This window comes from Nesoenas mayeri (genome assembly GCF_963082525.1).
Source record: "Nesoenas mayeri genome assembly, chromosome: 5".
Taxonomy (NCBI): Eukaryota; Metazoa; Chordata; class Aves; order Columbiformes; family Columbidae; genus Nesoenas; species Nesoenas mayeri.
In genome coordinates this window covers 37,514,904-37,532,069 of record NC_137548.1, presented here as the reverse complement: position 1 = coordinate 37,532,069, position 17,166 = coordinate 37,514,904, and the positions used below count along the sequence as shown (strand labels likewise).

The window sequence follows — 17,166 nt, the reverse complement described above, 5'->3', positions numbered from 1 at the left end:
CACTGCCCTCAAGTGGCATGAGCCGTGCAGGACCTGTCAGGAACCTCCTTGGCTTTGCACAGAGCAAGAACACAAAGGCCTTTGCGTGGGGAGCAAGCTATCTGGGTCCTCAGATGGGAAAAAAGAGACCATCTAAAGAAGAACATTTAGGCATTTACCTTTTAAAAACTGAGCCTGAAAAGCATTTAAAGGAAGGAAAAGGCATGCTTTACCTAGGGATGAAACTAGGGACTTCCTTGCAAAGCAGGCTGCTCCTCTTGAGGCCAAAGCCTCCTCTGAACCAAGATAGATGACATAGTCATCAATTCAGCAGTAGCCCACCACAGGCCACCAGCAGCAGGTCATGCACCAACCAGGCCTCACTGCCTGCCGGCACAGGAGTCTACAGGAGTCTACTCCTTCGTCCAGCCACGTTCCTCACCGGTCCCATCTCCCAGGCCCCACCAAAGCAAGCAGTGGCTTCAGAGCTGAGGTGCAGCTCCTTGGCCATGTCTGAATGCACATCTCCAGGACCGGCACCGATGTAAAACTATTGGACATCCCCCGGCATGAATCAGGGTGAAATTATGATCCTAATTTATTCTGCTTCTCTCAACCAGTCTCTCCCTTAGTTCCTGTGGAATTTCCTGTGTGTTAACTACTGGGAACAAGCAGGAATACTTGAAGAGCAAAGAACTAGCAGGCATTTTTTAAAATTATTGGGTAGCTGGAACATTCTTCTACAGCCCTGCAAAGGCAAAGGGAGAGCATTACAACATCGTTGTTTGAAAATCCCAAGCTGCACTTGGCTTGCCGGAGGAGTCTGGGTGCTGCCAAAGCAGTGATGCTTTGTAACCACTCGTTTGATTTGACCTTTCTCGTGCCTTCTGCCACCCAGTGAAAACAAGCATTTCCTTTGCACGGATGGGGTTCTGTGTGAGAAAAACCTAAAGGGAGGGAGAGAAAGAGAGAAGGAATTGCTGTGGGATTTGCTCCTGCATTTTCTCCTAATTCCTATGGGTCTTGCCCACATACCAGTTGATCAACCCTTACTTGTACTCCTTGCCACCACAGTGACACAGAGGTTTCAAAGCACCACAGGCCATTCATGGGAAGGGCCCTTGTCCACAAGCATGACCGTGTGTGGTTCTCACAAGGTTGTAGGAGAAGCTGTGGGCACAGAGGTGCGGAGCCACCGGGAGCTGCTGGCACAGCTCTGTCCCGCACCATTGCGGGCACCGTTCCCCCTGCCCAACTGGGGATGCCTGTGCTGGGCTCCAGAGCTGCTGTTGGTGCTTTTCCGGCCTGGCTGCCAGCCTGGAAAACAAAGTTCCCAACCAAAGCGAGAGCAAGTGGGGAAGAATGGCTCTGACATTCCTGCCTGCCACCAGCAGCGTTTCCAGAGCAATAGGGCTGGAGAGGCTGAGCCCGCAGAGCTGCTAGGTGAATAGGAGTGAGGGACACATCACCGCAGTGTTATAATGCGCTTCAGCAAATGGGTTAGAGCTCATCCCTGCAGCAGCAAACCTCCCTGGTTGAAATCCCCCACCAGAGAGAAAAAGACTGCAGCCCTGTAGCACAGCTATCTTATAACAGCTTCCCTTTCTAAAAGGTTCTTTTAGACCCAGGCTTTACACTCTGCAAGCAGAGGACAAGATTTTGCTAAGCGGGAAAGATTTTCTTGGAGCAAAAGGACTGAAGGACTAAGCTTGGCAAGGAAGGCATGGAGCAGCAAGTAATCTCACCGAAGTCTCCTGTAGACATGTAAGGTAACAACATTCACTTTGCTCTAGTTTAAAGTATTCAGCTCTGTATGTTTTAGACTTCCATGCCTGACCTAGTGCTCAGCTCAGGTCGGTTTGCTCCATAAATGGAGGCAAAACCTGCAGAGGTATCAGGGAGGGTGGCACCTGGGGACAGGGCAATGTGATCTCCAGAGATCCCTTCCAACCCCAACCACTCTGTGATTCTGTATGATCCTGTGTAACGTGCTGTTCCCCAGCATGGCAGGGGCAGGGAAGCATATCCCCTGTTCAGCCAGGGACAGGGAGCAGTGAGGTGACAGACAGAGGTCACCTCTGTGGCAGCTGAAGGAACAATCTTTGCCAGACCCCTCTCTGGTCCCTCTCCCTGCTCAAACACTAGCGACCCAGATCCCATTTCCTTGCACATATGCTTATATCGAAAGCACCAGGCAGGTACCAATCCAAGGTGAGTAAGAGCTACCTATTCGCCTTTGCTAGGAGAGCTCAGGTGATGCCTGCACCACTCACTGGATCATGGTGCAGAGCAACTCAGGTCCTGAAAGCAACACTGCTGTGCTGCAGCGAGCAGTGTTATGTCAATGGTTGGACTCAATGATCTTAAAGGTCTTCTCCAACCAAAATGATTCTGTGATTCTAAGCACAGCTTTGCACTGTGGATGTCAGCTGAGGCTCCTGACATGCACAACCTTCCCTAAACACTGAGGGACTAATATCTTGAAGGAAAAGAGACATGAATGCTCCTGAGAGTTTGCTAGAGAAACTATTTGTCCACGGAGGAAGTTTCTTCCTAGCCCTCCTATTGAGAAACTGATTTGTGGCCAGAAGCATAAGTATTTTTTAACCCTTGTTAAAAATACAGTAGCCTAGATGCATCACATTTTTAAGCATTGGCCTTGGCAGTCTCTTGTGGACAAGAGATCTTCTGGTTCATTTTCTTTTGTATAAAGCACCTGCCTTTACCAGTTTTGAATGAGCTTCCCTCTCTCACCAGCTATATCCTCTTTCTCACTGTCAAAGCAGACACTGGAAGAGGTGGGGCCCAGAGCAAAAACTATGCAAACTGCACAACCTATTACAAAAGAGAACGGGGTTCACAGCTGATTGCTCAAAACATGGATTTCTGTTTCAACAGCTGCTGAAGGAGAGCTCGTTTTGCTTGCACTAACTGGATGTTATCCAGACTTCTGAATCAATCCCTTCCTCACCTTCCCAGACACTTACAGAAGAAGGGACCTCTAAACTCTTCAGCAGGATGAATAAGACCAAGGGGGCCTTTGAGAGCCCAGAGCTTTGGAGCCCAAATCACATACAAAGCACCTCCTTGACCAGTGTGCCATCCCCATCTGCATTCAGCCAGCAGGCCACAGACAAAGCCCTGAATGTGATCCTTATTGTGGTCCTCTTTGTCATCATGGTATCTCTGGGGTGTACAATGGAGATAGCCAAGATCATAATGCACCTCAGGAAACCCAAAGGTGTGGCAGTTGCTGTAATGGCTCAGTATGGCATCATGCCCTTGACAGCATTTGTGTTGGGCAAGCTCTTCCAGCTGAGTGCTACAGAATCCCTGGCTGTCCTCATCTGTGGCTGCTGCCCAGGGGGAAACCTCTCCAACATCTTCAGTCTGGCACTGAGAGGAGACATGAACCTCAGGTAAGGAAAGCTCATTTCTGAATGCCCAGGCCAATCTAGTCATATAACTGGTTCAGAAGCTAGCTTAACCAACATTAGCGATTCCCAAGAAGCTGGATAAAGACTGAAATACTAAATCTAGAATATTTTTAAGCACTTATGGTTGCTCAATGAGCCAATTTGTCCTGGTTTTACTATAAGATGGGATTCTGTACCTTTCTCTGAAGCATATGGCACGCTGCTCTTGATGACGTGGGTGTAGGAACACTTTTTCATCTCCACAGAGCAGTACAAATAGCATATAAGTGCTATATTTATCCATATAGCAGCATATAGTTCTATGTAAACTGAGCATGGTGTCTGGAGAAGCTGCACCAGTGAGAAAAGTTGAACTAGCAGAACCTAAAAAACCCTAGTGATAAAACAAGATCCAGGGGGAAAATCAGAAGCATTACTTTATCTGTCACTTCTGAATTCCTGAAATGTGAGCTGTACCCATAATGAAGGTCCTTTGTGAGCTTGTACAGAACTTGAAGCATCTCCCCCTTTCTCTATTCATATCGCATCCTTCTACAACCTGATAGCAATGTTGGGGAAATCTCAGTGACAGGTCAGGAAAAAACCAAGTGAAGTCTTGTATCCATGTGTCCAGGTTAGTAAGAAAAAACAGCATATTCCATAAAAAGAAGAGTAATTCTTCTGTTAAAGAGTCCTTTCTTCATTTCAGCATTGTAATGACCACATGCTCAACAGTTCTGACAATTGGACTAATGCCTCTGCTTCTGTACCTTTACTCGGGAGGACTATACGAGGGTGATTTGGAGGGCAAGGTGCCTTACAAAGGAATAATCACCTCCCTGGTCATAATGCTAATCCCCTGTGCAATCGGCATCATCCTGAATGAGAAGAAACCAGAGTACACTGGCTTTATCATCAAGGTAAGAAGTATCCTGTGCTAGTTGCCTTTCAACCAAGGGCCTCAAGGAAGTTATGAAAAATAGAGGCACAGAAATATTAACTTCTTTAAGGCATGCCCCAGACCCATGAAATGCTTGAGGATAGAACTCAAGATGTCCACTTTACCACTTCCATCGTTAAAATATTTGGCCAAAGAGAAGTCCTCCACCTTTTCCAGACAAACATTTTGTAGGCAACTTCCTACATTGCTCTCCTTTGTTCACTTTAGTTTTTACTTCATTTTCTTTTGCTACACAGGCATTGCCCCCGACTACTGCTGTATCCAAAGCACATCCTAGATTTAAAAAAAAAAAAAAAGACACCACTTGATCACCCCACTGTTCTCTAAGCTGTAGCACAGGGCAAAAGGCACATTACAAAGTTGCTGAAGTTGCTGCATACGTCAATCAGATATCTGCCCAGCAGAAGCCACTAGATCACTAAGAGCCCACTTATGTCTGGAGTCATCTCCCTACCTCCTTTGTACATCAGGCATTTAAAAAGCAAAACGGGAAATCTGGGCAACAAATTACACCATTATTTAACTCAAGAGTTCCACTAGCAATACCCAAAAAGCTGTTAACTACTTTGTAAAGCTATTTTTCATAGCTTCTTTCAATAGGGCTCCATTTCAGAGAAACTGGGACCAAACACGGCAAAAAAGGGGTGCCAAGACCTAATAACAGACCTGATAAAATGACATTAGGAATCACCTCTAAGAAGGATGGGAACCCAGCTAGAGCAGACACAGGAGGTCCAGAGCTCTTCAGAGGTCCCTTTACCCAGCACAGGGCAGGAAAGCTGTATATTCTGCCTCCCAAAATTCCCCAGCTCCTTTATCTACCAAATCACCAGATATCAATGAGACAATTTGCAAACACAACCACCACCTATAGACAGGCTCTGCCTTTGAGTAGAGCGGTTTGGGTGGACTAGGTTCACAAATGGACCTGGACAGACAGACGCATAGCAATGCCTGAGAAACTAGTGGCTGGTGGAGAAAGCCTCAGTCATTTTGCAGGTAGATCAGAAAGGTACTTGGTTATTTAAGGTCTCTCTAGGTAATACCTCGGGATGGTTTTTTGTTGATTACTTGTAACATTTATATGCTTGAAAGGTATTTATGCACTCTTACTATATACTGATATGTGCTGGACAAGGAACTGGGTACAGCTGCTTCCAACGGCTGAGGCAAATATTGCTGGGGATTCCCCTCTTGTCCATGCCTTGACCATTTTTATTTTAGGCAGGGATGGTTGTGCTTCTACTGTCATCTGCTGCAATAATTGCTCTGTCTGTGGCCAATGTGGGAAGCAGTATCATAGTTGTCTTCTCACCATCCCTCCTGGGATCTTCTGCCCTGATGCCTTTTATTGGGTTCTTCCTGGGATATGTTCTCTCTGCAGTCTTCAAGCTTAATGACCGGTATGTTCCCCTGCTCCCCCCTCCCCTCACTCTCTGTCACCAGAAGGAACAGATAAGCACGGCAGCTCTGGTCTACAGAGCAATGATGAAAATGGGTTTCAACACTGCTGTACTCTTGTAGAATAAATGCTGATTGCAGTCTCCCTAAACAGGCCCTAGGTGTACAAGCACACATGCTTGCAAGCTGGTCCCAAGTCAATAACTCCCACACCTTGAGTGGGGAGAGAAATCAGTTTAACCTCTGCTTGTCTCATCAGAGAGGGGAGGAGTAGCTGGTGTAGGTTTTTTTTGACACAGATACCTGATCACCACAGAAAGGGTAGAAGGTTCACTGAACAAGCAGACAGGTAGTTTTGACTTAAGATCACTACTGACCTGCTAAGCACACATTACCAGCCTCTGCTCTCAGTGATGAAGATGGGGGAAGAACATAATTCATAGCACCAAATGAAAAACCAGCGAATTGGGAAATACCAACAGAGAGCAGACCCCAAGTGAGACAATTATTCCTCAGCTGGAATATCATATACCAGTCAGTGCATTCAGTTGCAGCCCCAGGAATTACAGATGGAAACCTTGCATATAAAACCCACCCTCTTCCTTTCCCATCCTACCTAATCCAGGCAGGAAGCCCGCTAGTCATCACTATTTTTTACCTTCGCACCTTAGACTCCTCTTTTTATCTTGGACGCAGATTCCTTCCTTGTGGGAAGCTGCAGAGCCCACAGCAGGACTTAAGTCCTTCAAACACCATTAAGCAGAAAGTCCACATTTATAGCATGATCTGTGTCTGCCCATTGCAAAGGGAACAAGAGGCAAAACCTTCCAGGGATCTCATTATTGCTCTTAATAAAGCAACTTTTAGCACAGGCAAATACACAAAGCACTGCAACAGCACAGTAGGCAGTGTTCTTTTTAAGTTGCTTGAAAGTGGGTTAAATCTGTAATCTGCTTAACTTTTCCTCGTTCAGATGCAGGCGGACAGTGAGCATGGAAACTGGCTGCCAGAATGTACAGCTTTGCTCGACGATCCTCAAGGTTGCCTTCGTCCCAGAAATCATCGGCTCCCTGTATTTCTTCCCACTACTCTACTTGCTGTTCCAGCTTGGAGAGGGACTCCTGCTCGTCCTGGTCTTCAGGATCCATGACAGGATTAAAAAAGGAAATGGCATGTACAGCTTTGCTCCTTTTTATGCTTTCCACTCCAAACCATAAACTATCAATGAATTTCTGCTTTCTAGAGTAAGAATACAGTTGCCATTTAACTCAGGGTTACATACCCAACACATTAAAAACAAATCACAGTCAAAAATTCAGAGGTAACCGAACACATTAGAAATTATGACTTCCTGCATCAGCAGAATGTTTCACATAGCTATATACTCTCTATACTATCGGTGCTCAGAGGTTTTCAGAGTTCTCTGCTTAAACTAAGGCATACTGCACCACACACGTGCAAAGAACAGGGGTGTTTGTGTGTGCCTAAAACCATACAAGACATCAGATATCCTGTAATGCAACAAGCTTCACTGCACACTGTTGAGAGATTCACTGATGGCTATCACTTTTGGAGAGGGGGGAGGAAGAAAAGGACAGAACTGCCAAGTACTAGAGCTGAAGGAAGGAAACATTTGGATCTTTTGCTAGAAAAGTGCAAGTAGATTTAAGCTTAACTAAAATACATATATGCTATTGGTATAGATTTGAGGTAGATCCGTCTCCAACTTCTGCAGGTCCATAATGCCAAAACCCATCTGAGTGTCTGTGTATGTATCTGAGGAAAGCACTGCTGAATGAGATTCTCCACCAGTCACACTTCTGATGCTTCCAGACCAGCTTTCTCCAGTCCCTTGGGACAGAGAAGCAGCTGAGCAGCTGCTACAGGAGCATTTTACCAGATCTTACAGCTCAGCTGAAGGATGGGGAAAAAACCCCACTCAACTCGTATCCTTTGGTGTGCCCCCAGCGCAGAACAGTTGATACTGGAAACAGCCATACAGGTGCTTGTAGGACTACCACGGAAAGGCTGGCTTTCCATTCCAGGCTCCAATTCATAAATGACTGGGAACAAAATGGTTTAAATATTTTGGCAAGACTTCCAAGTTCCTTCCTTTTGTTTCATGTCACCCAGCAACACCAATTACAGCTGTTTCACAACCTTTCCATACCCAGGTTTCAGAATGCCTTTTCTCACTACATTTTTCCTTTTCTTCAGATGCAGCAAAAATGACGTGCACAGCTGTGCACACAGTTAGTGCTCTGGAAGTGTCAAGACCCTGCAGAAACAGTGGCAAACCAGGAAAATGATACAGACAGATTATGCGGCAGCTGCTGTCACGACCCCTCCGAGCTGCAGCTTCTGCAGCTGGCTTAGAGGTCTCCAGCAGCTCTATGCAAGACTTACTTCTATGCTCAGTTTACACCAAACAAGGAGTCACCACAGAGCTAATTGTACCCTGTGATTTACTTGAAGACCTTGCTCCAGACTAAGCCTGTCCCTGCCTGCCCATGGGAGAGACTTCCAAGTCATCATGACAACCCTTTGGGACAGCTTAGGGCCACGCTCCCAAATGACCACCCCCAGTCTTGCCCAGATGAAAGTCACTGCCCACATCAGTTCCCTTTTTCAATTTCACCTACCTGGAATTATCTCGCTGGCTGATGTTGGAAGCAGCTCCCAAAGGCATCACTGAAACTTAATGTAATTTCTCTAAGACAGACCCAAAGTGAGGTATACAATTTCTCAGTGCAGGGGCCACCAATACCCAGCATGCAGCTAGGCAGCCAACAGGCTGCTGGTCTCTCCCATTTTCCAAAACCTGAGCATCATGTGGTGTTCCACTGCTCTCCACACAGCAGAGACCACAAAAATTGAACACAGCTATACAAGCCGCCGAAGTACATCAAGTTTGGGTCCGGCAAGCTGTACCTCAGAAAATCCACAAGCCTTGAGTGTGGCTTGCTTTGCAGGAACCAGTGAACTAAATACAGGACACCATCTAGCTATTGTCACCCTACAAATAGGAGTATGATGGCAGACTGGCATTAAACCCTCCAACATGCCGAGTATGCATTGCAACCTGAAGTAATCCTCCTTAACTAAGACTAAACAGGCTCATATGAAGAACCCATGCTTCAAAAACACAGAATCATTTCTGGCCAGAAGTCAACATAACCCTCCATAATGCAAAGCCTGGGAGTTTGTTCTAAACTGGAAGTTTGTCATCACAAAGCCAGGTCCCCAAATCAAATGCAGAAACCTATTCAGGTTGCTTGCAAGGCAAGTGGTATGGCTCAGAAACAGAATTGGAAACAGCTGTTTGTAGAGCAGGCAGTCCTCTGCATTTAGCCTGAGGAAGTATCTGAAATCCCATCACTTTCCGGTCAGCAGGTGCCTTCAGCAACCTGTGTTCCTGTTGGAGCCAAGGCCTACTTGAACACAGACATGCCTGATCATTCAAGTAAGCAAGAAGGACCAATGAACTTGAGGTGACACAGCTGACCTTACACCTGGCTTTTTCAGCCCTGCCCTTACCCATGTAAGGTAAAGCCCTCTTCTTCCACCCTTCTTCCAATGGTCCAGCATCTGAACTACCAGTCTCCGAGAATGACACCTTCCATTCCTCAAAGCTGACTAGCAACAAGCCAATCAACTGCACATCAAGCCAACCACCTTGGCACCTGTTCCCAGGAGCGCCTGGCAGTTTGGTACAGGGCCACCTTCACAGACGGATTCCCAAGGCACAAAAGTTCATTCTTGTTCATTGGCTCAAAACACATTTATGAGAACTGTGCAACAGCACCAAGAAAAGGCAGGTCCTGCAGAGACCCTGAATGACTCACCTCCCACAGGGCCACACCTGGTGCTGAGAACCACCTTGCATTTCCCAGGATTTAATGCAAAGCCCAGCCTTGGCTCCAAAAGTTCTTTTTAAAGGCCTCAGTGGGTTACGGGAGTAACTTTTTAAAGCACTTATAAGAAAACACTTTAAAAAAAAAAAATTATAATTCTAAAGGTCTCTCTTTCAACATGGACAAGGGTTTGAGAAACAGGGGGACTGCACAGGGTTGCTGCTCCTGCAAGGCACAAACACTGAAACATAGGCTGCAGCACTCCCACCAACTTAAAAATCCCTCTTCTTCCTCCAGAATGAGGACTAATGCTTTCTCCACACCTAAATATCCTCTCATACGCGTGTGCACGAACACACTAATGAAGTATGCCAACTACATCCATCTTTCATATTTCATCTTTATTATCCAGTGATTAAAAGCTACATGACTTGCCTGATTCTCGTTATCAAGGTTCTCATTCCAGAACATAACAGAGATCTAAGGACACAGCACAATGTATTTAAAAGGAAGTTCTCCCCCAGGTCCAAAACGCTTGATGGCACCTTTGCTGTAGACCCATCTTCAAGAAACATTTTAACACTGTCCAGTATGAGATGCAGTCACAAACACTTCACTAAGAACACACTAGAAGCAGAGACATGTTTCTTTATACTTTATTTATTTAATTCTTAAGTACCAAGAATTAGGGTGCTTTATAGATTATTACCACAGGGCAGTGAAATGGGCATTTTCTTAGTGTAGTGCAAGTCATATTGAATGAAAAGCTTTTAAAGTAAAGTTTTATTACCAGTACTGACCAGCACTTAAATCTGCTGACCTATAACTGAAACAATGGTTCAAAAGCACAAAAAATACCTCCAAAATAAAGCTTTATGTACAGCATATGTAGAGCTCTTAGATGCCTAAAGCTACTAGTTTGAGATACGATACTAATGTTCTGAGTTACTATACACAGTTGAATATACTGGGAATTAAGTATTCAGATGACTTTTTTTGCAGTACAAAAAATTTACGTTGTCTGCTTTAGTTATAAAGAGCTCTGCCAATATACACAAACTATACACTTCAGACATTCACAAAAAGATGTAAGCAAGAAAAGAGTTATCAAAAAACATTTAATACAATTAGTCAATAACCCGTCCCACCATAGTCCACATCTACAAAGTCTCCCCCATCCCTCCCCCCTCCCCATCCAAACCCTTCCCCACAGAAAGTCACATACTTACCACAAGTTTTAGCAAGTATGGTTTTAAAAAGGGGCCCCAGGCCAAGTTACTTATAGTTCAGTTGCCACTGTCAATAGATCTGGACCTCGACCGAGACCTGTGCCGATCCTCAGATGATGGAGATTTAGATCTACTGGAAGAACCACGTTTCTGGTTCTTGTCTGGCATTGGAGATCTACTAACTGACCGGGACTTGCTATGGCTCCTACTCCTTGACCTGCTGTAAGACTTGCGGCTGCGGGAACGGGAACGGCTACGAGACCTGGATGAGCTTCCGCTACGAGAGTGCGACCTGCTTCTGGACCTACTGAGGAAACAAGGAGCACCAGAGTTACAAATGAAACGCCATGGACCACGACAAGAGCCAGACAATTCACTGACAGTTCTTCAAAGCTTTCTTAGTGGATATTTAAGCATTATTTAAGAGAATAGAAATCCATACCTGTGCCGTTTGCTGCCTTCAATTAGTTTGATTTTCCTTCCATTAATTTCTTTACCAGAAAGCTTTTCAATAGCATTCTTTAAATCACTGTAAGAGGCAAATTCAACCACCCTACAGAAAAAAAAAACAAACATACCACAGAGCTCACAATTACAAGCTGTATTCTTGACGACAGAGCAAAACACACTCTGGGCAAATAAAGAACTTACAAAAATTCGCACTGCTCATTGCAGTCATCCCATATTGTAACTCAAGCATGAACTGAAGAATTCCCCTCCCCGAATACCAGAGAAGGCATTTTCAAAGGGTAGCTAAATTAAACCATGAACAGCTGCTGAGGGAGCACTGAAAAGCAGATAGCTTCCCTTCTGAAATATCTACGTAATGTGCAGAAGTATTACACTACAGCTTTGAAGAGATGATTTGAGAGGCTTACCCTTCATTTAACTTAGGTCTGTGTGCATCTGCAAAGGTTACTTCCCCAGCTTGTCTCATGAAGTCTTTGAGATCCTAACACAAGACCAATTATGTTATGCAAAGAAGTGAAATTAATACTTATCTATATAAAAATAGTTAAAAACAAACAAAAGAAACTTATGACTACTGAAAGAGAGATGTTAGACAAACATGGCAATTGCCATACTTGTATTCTATCAAAATTGAATTATCTATATCGGGGCACGAAATAAATGAAAAAGCATATTGCTTTAAGCAAAATGCTAATCAAGTGTCTTAACGTTAAGGGAAATATTAATCTACAAAGATTATATAAATTAAGTAACAAACAGAGAGAAAGAAAGAGAGAGAAACAAAAGAAGTACATTTCTATATATATTGGACTGAGTGTGAAATACTACCCATGGATTTTTTTACTATTTCAGTTTCCATTTACATTACAATTTTTATATGAGTACAGAATTACAATTACTTAAGACAAATTACTTTGTGCCCCATATGTCATTAAAAATATAGTTTACTTTACCTTTATTAACATTTCCCTAGGCTAGCCAAGCAGCAAACTGCATTAAGCGACCGGAGATACCGTCATGACATATGCCCGACTGGCTCTTCGCCACCCACTGGACGACCACTACCCAGTCGATGGAAGCCATGAATCGCACTGCTCTCCCTACTGGGAGACTAGTGATGGATCCAGACATTCTCTATGCTTGATATCACCAAGGACCACTTTACTGCGATCAGGATTCCAACGACCACCTAATTTCGTATCTTTCAACTCTTTTCGACCAGGACCTCTTTATTCGGAAGCGTTACAGGAGGAACAGCTCTCAACTTAGGAATCAGATCTCGTTAACGCTCTGGGATCGCTGCAATGTGGCACTTTAAGGAGTGCATCGATTACGTCTAGACCGGCAAACACAGATCTAGAGGTGGCCAAGTGACATTGTAGGAGCTGACTGGAAAGTCAACCAGGCCCGACCAAGAGTGACCAAGACAGAACGATTAGGATAACCCACAGGCACTCCTCGTCATAAGGCCAACGACACAGATAGGCTGGCAAATAAAGGGTTTAATATGTGGTTAAAATGGATTTAAAAAACAAGAAAAAAATAAATATATAACCTCAAATACATAAATTTATTATTATAAATTAAAATTAACTATTTTCATTTAAAATAATAAAATATTATTATTTAAAATTACATTAATTATATAAACATTTTAAATAAATTACATTTAATTTTAATTAATTATTTTACAAAATAATTACATTACATACCCATTAAATGAAGTCAAAATAGTAATCGTGTTTCAACAAACCTGCCAGCTGACTCTGGAAGACAAGTTTTCCACTATGAGGCGATTTTCTGTTCTTAGAGGTGGGGCACTTCTGTTTGGAAATAAACAATTGAGACTTTTGTTAGTAATTAAGCCAGAACCACACATTAATATTAACAAAGGCTGTACCAATAACCAGCATCAGCACACCACCATTACTATTAAAGCTTAACTACGTAATGCCCCAAGTAATCTAGGACAAGCATTACGTTCTTTCGGTAGAGAGCATGAAGACAATAAGTACATCTGAGAGGTTTTGTAATCCTCACTATCCTACTGCCACATCAAATGATTGACTAAAAAGGCAAATAATACCTATTAATACCTCATTCTGCCTCAAGTTCTCGGATCAGATGAGACCACAGTATTCTTAACTATTTCAAAGCTATACATACCTCCTGTCACTACGTGGACGGCGGCTACTAAAACGGTCAGAGTACCTCCCTCTGCCTCTACCCCTAGAGCGTGCTCTTGCATGCTCAATTGTAACCCTGTTGAAAATAAAAGAAAAAAGGAGAAAAAATACATTTTTACTTTTTTCTTCTTCTTACATATTCTTTCATAGTTACAGTCATAAAAAAACCCACCACAACACAAAATTGTCCAAACAGTACTAGTTACACAATGCAAGCTGAAACGGACTCACTTCTTATTTCAGATATTTGAGTTTATAAATTCGTGAAATACGGTACCTCACCTCTCACTGCAAAGCTCTTTTCCATCCAATTCATAGACGGCATCATCTGCATCCCTTGGATCATCAAATTCCTGCAAAACCCCCGCAGCAAAAACACAATTAAAAAAAAAAATTACATCTCTTAAGAAATCAACAAATACTTATTTGCGACATAGTGTAACTAGCTGAGCACACGAATGGCATTATCCTTATAAACAACTCCGGGCACTCGAGCTAGAGTGACCACCAACGGTCAGGCACCGCGAAGCGCTGCAGGGAGGAGCACTCACCACAAACCCAAACCCCCTCTTCAGATCGATATCCCGGATGCGTCCGTATCCCTTGAAGAACCTCTCCACATCCTTCTCCCTGGCGGCTGGGTTCAGCCTCCCGATGAAGACGCGGCAGCCGCTCATGGCCGTGACGCGGAGCTCGCTGCAGGGACAGCCCGCCCGGTGACTCAGCACAGCACAACACAGCACAGCACAACACCGCCCGCCCCGCGCAGCCGCCCTCCCTGCCGCAGTCCGCAGCTGGCCCGCGGCCCGGCCTCGCCCCCACTTCGGACCAATACGAAGGAGCCAGGTGGGGTTCGCCTCCGCCTGCGCCAATGGGGACACGATGCTCAGCCTGCAGCCCCACCCACAACGCTCCGGGCCCGTGCCGCCCCTTCCCCCCCGCCCCGCCAGCGCATGCGCACCGCCCCACTGAGGAATGGAATAAAAGCCAACGCCATCGCTCCACCACAAAATGGCGGCCTACGCCGCGCCCAACGGCGGCGCCAGCAGCGCCCGCTCCGCCGAAGGCGCTAAATAGAGCGAGAACAACACCGGCTGGCAGACTGCGCCAGCCGGGAGGTCCTTGCGCCACCCACCCTGCCTCCTGACAACGCACACCCGCGGCGCTGCACTCCGTAGAGGCGCCCCGCAGAGTGGTCCTGCGCTCCCGGCTTGTCACAAACCTGGGCTGCGGGTGTCGGTGCGGGCCAAGCTGGACGGTGGCACAGGGCAGCCGGTGCTGGACTGGCGGGCAGCTGCCTCCTCCTTCCCTGGCGGCCGGCTCGGGACTGCTGCGCCGCCCGCCGCTGCGCTGCCAAATGGAGGCGGCCCCGCGTGACGCTGGTGCGGCACAGTGATTGGAGGAGGCGGCGGCCCCGCCTCTTCCCTGGAGAATCTGGGTCAGGACTGGGAGGGGGGGAGCCAAGGCCCGACCCCCGGAGCGGGGGTATGGGAACGGGGGCAAGCGGTGCGGGTCCGGTCCGGGGGCTGTCAGCGCCCGAAGCCTTCCCATAGGGCACTGACCCGGGGCCCAGCTCTGCGGAGGAGCGTGGGGGGCGGGCGTCCCTCGCTACCTGCCCCCCTGTACCCGCACATTGCCGAGACCCTCCCGGCGCGCGGTGGGGTGATGGCCCCCGGCCGGCTCGCGCGCGTTAGGTAACCGCGGCCCGCACGGTAAAGCTGCCCGGGGGCGGGGGGAGACGGGCGGCGGCGTTAACGCCGGAGCGCGGAAGGCACAGTGAGATACTTCATCTGGAAGCCATTTTGAAAAGGCAGTAAAAGCACAAACCAACCCCGGGTTCCAGTGTCACATAGCACAGGGCTGTCGTTACAGCTGAGGTGATGTGCTGCACGCGACTGTCAGGTTCTTTCAGTCGTACAGCACGTAATAGACTGAAAACTGCTGTGCCCGGTGCCAAGCAGGCACAGCGTGGGCGAGGGCTTGCAGGAGCAGGCGTTTCTTGGCCCCAGTGAGGAAGAAACAAGAGAAAAATACATAAGGAGCACCTGATCTATTTGTATCCTCATTTAGAATCAGGTGTGTAATGACAAGGTAGAAAGCTGAGTTTGTTCCTGTCTCACATAATTCCGCAGAATTTAGCACAGCTTGGCTTCAAGATCATTGCAGTGAAGGCAACAGATAATCCCAAAGGCCGTTCGAAATGCAGAAGACACCTGGAAATTGAAGATACATCCATTAGTTCTCTAGTACGGACAGAGGTTGTGGCTCTGTGACTTGGCATTGTCAGGTTTGTGCCCTGCTGGATCATTTGGCTGTATGCAAAGAATTAGCTGGCAATTACAGCTACGGCAGCCTGACCTGAGGACAGCGTGACCCTTTTGGTAGCATTTCCCCAACCTGTCACTGTGAGTTCCATGATGCCTCCAGTCTTACCCCCCACCTATTCCACTAATGGACTGTGAAACTTCATCTCTGTGACAGCCCCTGTCTGTTGCTAATCAGCTATCTGGAGATGAACTTCTCATTTTAATGCTTAGTCACTGACGTAAATGTCCCTGGAACAAAGCTGCACATGATGCCGCCGACATCACGGCTTTATCCACTGCCCCCCCTCCTGCTCCTCAAACTGCAGCAGGGGGCAAAGTCACCATACTGGGACGGCTATTTCTGTCATGTGCATTCAATAAGGAGAAAGGCTACAGTGTAGCCAAAGGTTTAGCTGGGCAGCGGCAGCATCCCTGCGTTTTCTTCTGGGTTACAAAGTTGCCTGCTTCCATTTTGCACGACCTCTAGGTCCACAATAAAGGACCGTGCAGTCATGGGAGAACCTGCAGCAGGGGGAGTGCTTTGAGCAGTGAAAAACACCACTTGTCATTACCCCAGTGGATCATAACCTTTACTTGCTGAGGAATATGCATTCAAATGTGCTGTCTAACGTTTCACACTGATAATTCCATAATGAGTTACGGTGCTCTAAGAGGTGCCATGGAAATAGGCAGTCCTGCTCCTGCCAACGCTGGGACTCTTCTGACTGCAGAGTGAGCCGGTTCACAAAGATAAACCAGCAAAAACTAGCCCTGAAAAAGACAGCAAGCAGGTTTCTGCTGGTTTAAATCCGTAAAAAGCAGCTTGCAGTGGGATAAAAACAAGAGTTTAGACTGGAAAGAGAGTAGAGTGAAGGGGCAGAAGCACCCTGTTAAGGAAGAGCTGTTCATTCTAGCAGTGTGAAAATGCAGCCCCATTGTCCTTTTTCCTGCAAGGCATTAATCTCTTCTCTGCATCCCATTTTCAGAACAGTGAGAGAAGCACAAGTCAAGAGGGGACCCAGGAGGCCACCATCACTTTTGAAAGGTTCCCATGCTACCTACTCACATGGACTCACATGAGTGTCATGAGAAGGCACATCTGTTTCCTATGCAGTTTCTCCAAGCTTTATCTTAATAGGAAGGCATATTCCTCCTTTTGGTTTGCAGGCTGTCTGAAGACTATCTTTTTACTATTCTTGCTGCTGGGCAACCCAGTAACTTCCACCACACCTACCTTTCTTACAACTCTGGGCTGCTGAAAGTCACACAAGCAGACTGAAATCCCTGTAGCTGAATCACCAAAGTAACTAGGTAAATATAGTCACTACTCAGAAGCAGAAAGGGCAGAAGACCAAATCAAAGC

At 46.2% G+C, this 17,166-nt stretch overlaps 2 protein-coding genes across 4 annotated transcripts; one reads left to right on the top strand and one right to left on the bottom strand.

Moving 5' to 3' along the window:
- Positions 1-2,997: 2,997 nt before the first annotated feature.
- SLC10A1 (solute carrier family 10 member 1) lies at positions 2,998-6,974 on the top strand (the record flags this gene model as incomplete). Its single annotated transcript, XM_080345251.1, has 4 exons — positions 2,998-3,398; positions 4,105-4,315; positions 5,581-5,759; positions 6,731-6,974. 4 exons carry the CDS (start codon positions 2,998-3,000, stop codon positions 6,972-6,974), a joined length of 1,035 nt encoding a protein of 344 aa, XP_080201377.1.
- A 3,838-nt stretch (positions 6,975-10,812) lies between these two features.
- Positions 10,813-14,950, bottom strand: SRSF5 (serine and arginine rich splicing factor 5). 3 transcript variants are annotated; one of them, XM_080345438.1, is made up of 8 exons: positions 14,720-14,950; positions 14,049-14,193; positions 13,780-13,850; positions 13,478-13,573; positions 13,065-13,134; positions 11,719-11,792; positions 11,283-11,393; positions 10,813-11,144 (listed from the first exon to the last, which is right to left on the bottom strand). In XM_080345438.1, exons 2-8 carry the CDS (start codon positions 14,172-14,174, stop codon positions 10,898-10,900), a joined length of 795 nt encoding a protein of 264 aa, XP_080201564.1. In that variant the 5' UTR covers positions 14,175-14,193; positions 14,720-14,950; the 3' UTR covers positions 10,813-10,897. The 3 variants fall into 3 exon arrangements, with proteins under 3 accessions (XP_080201564.1, XP_080201563.1, XP_080201565.1); XM_080345437.1 differs by having other exon boundaries at positions 10,841-11,147; positions 14,720-14,943; XM_080345439.1 differs by lacking the exons at positions 10,813-11,144; positions 11,283-11,393; positions 11,719-11,792 and adding an exon at positions 12,521-12,797 and having other exon boundaries at positions 14,720-14,948.
- Between the last annotated feature and the right edge of the window lie 2,216 nt (positions 14,951-17,166).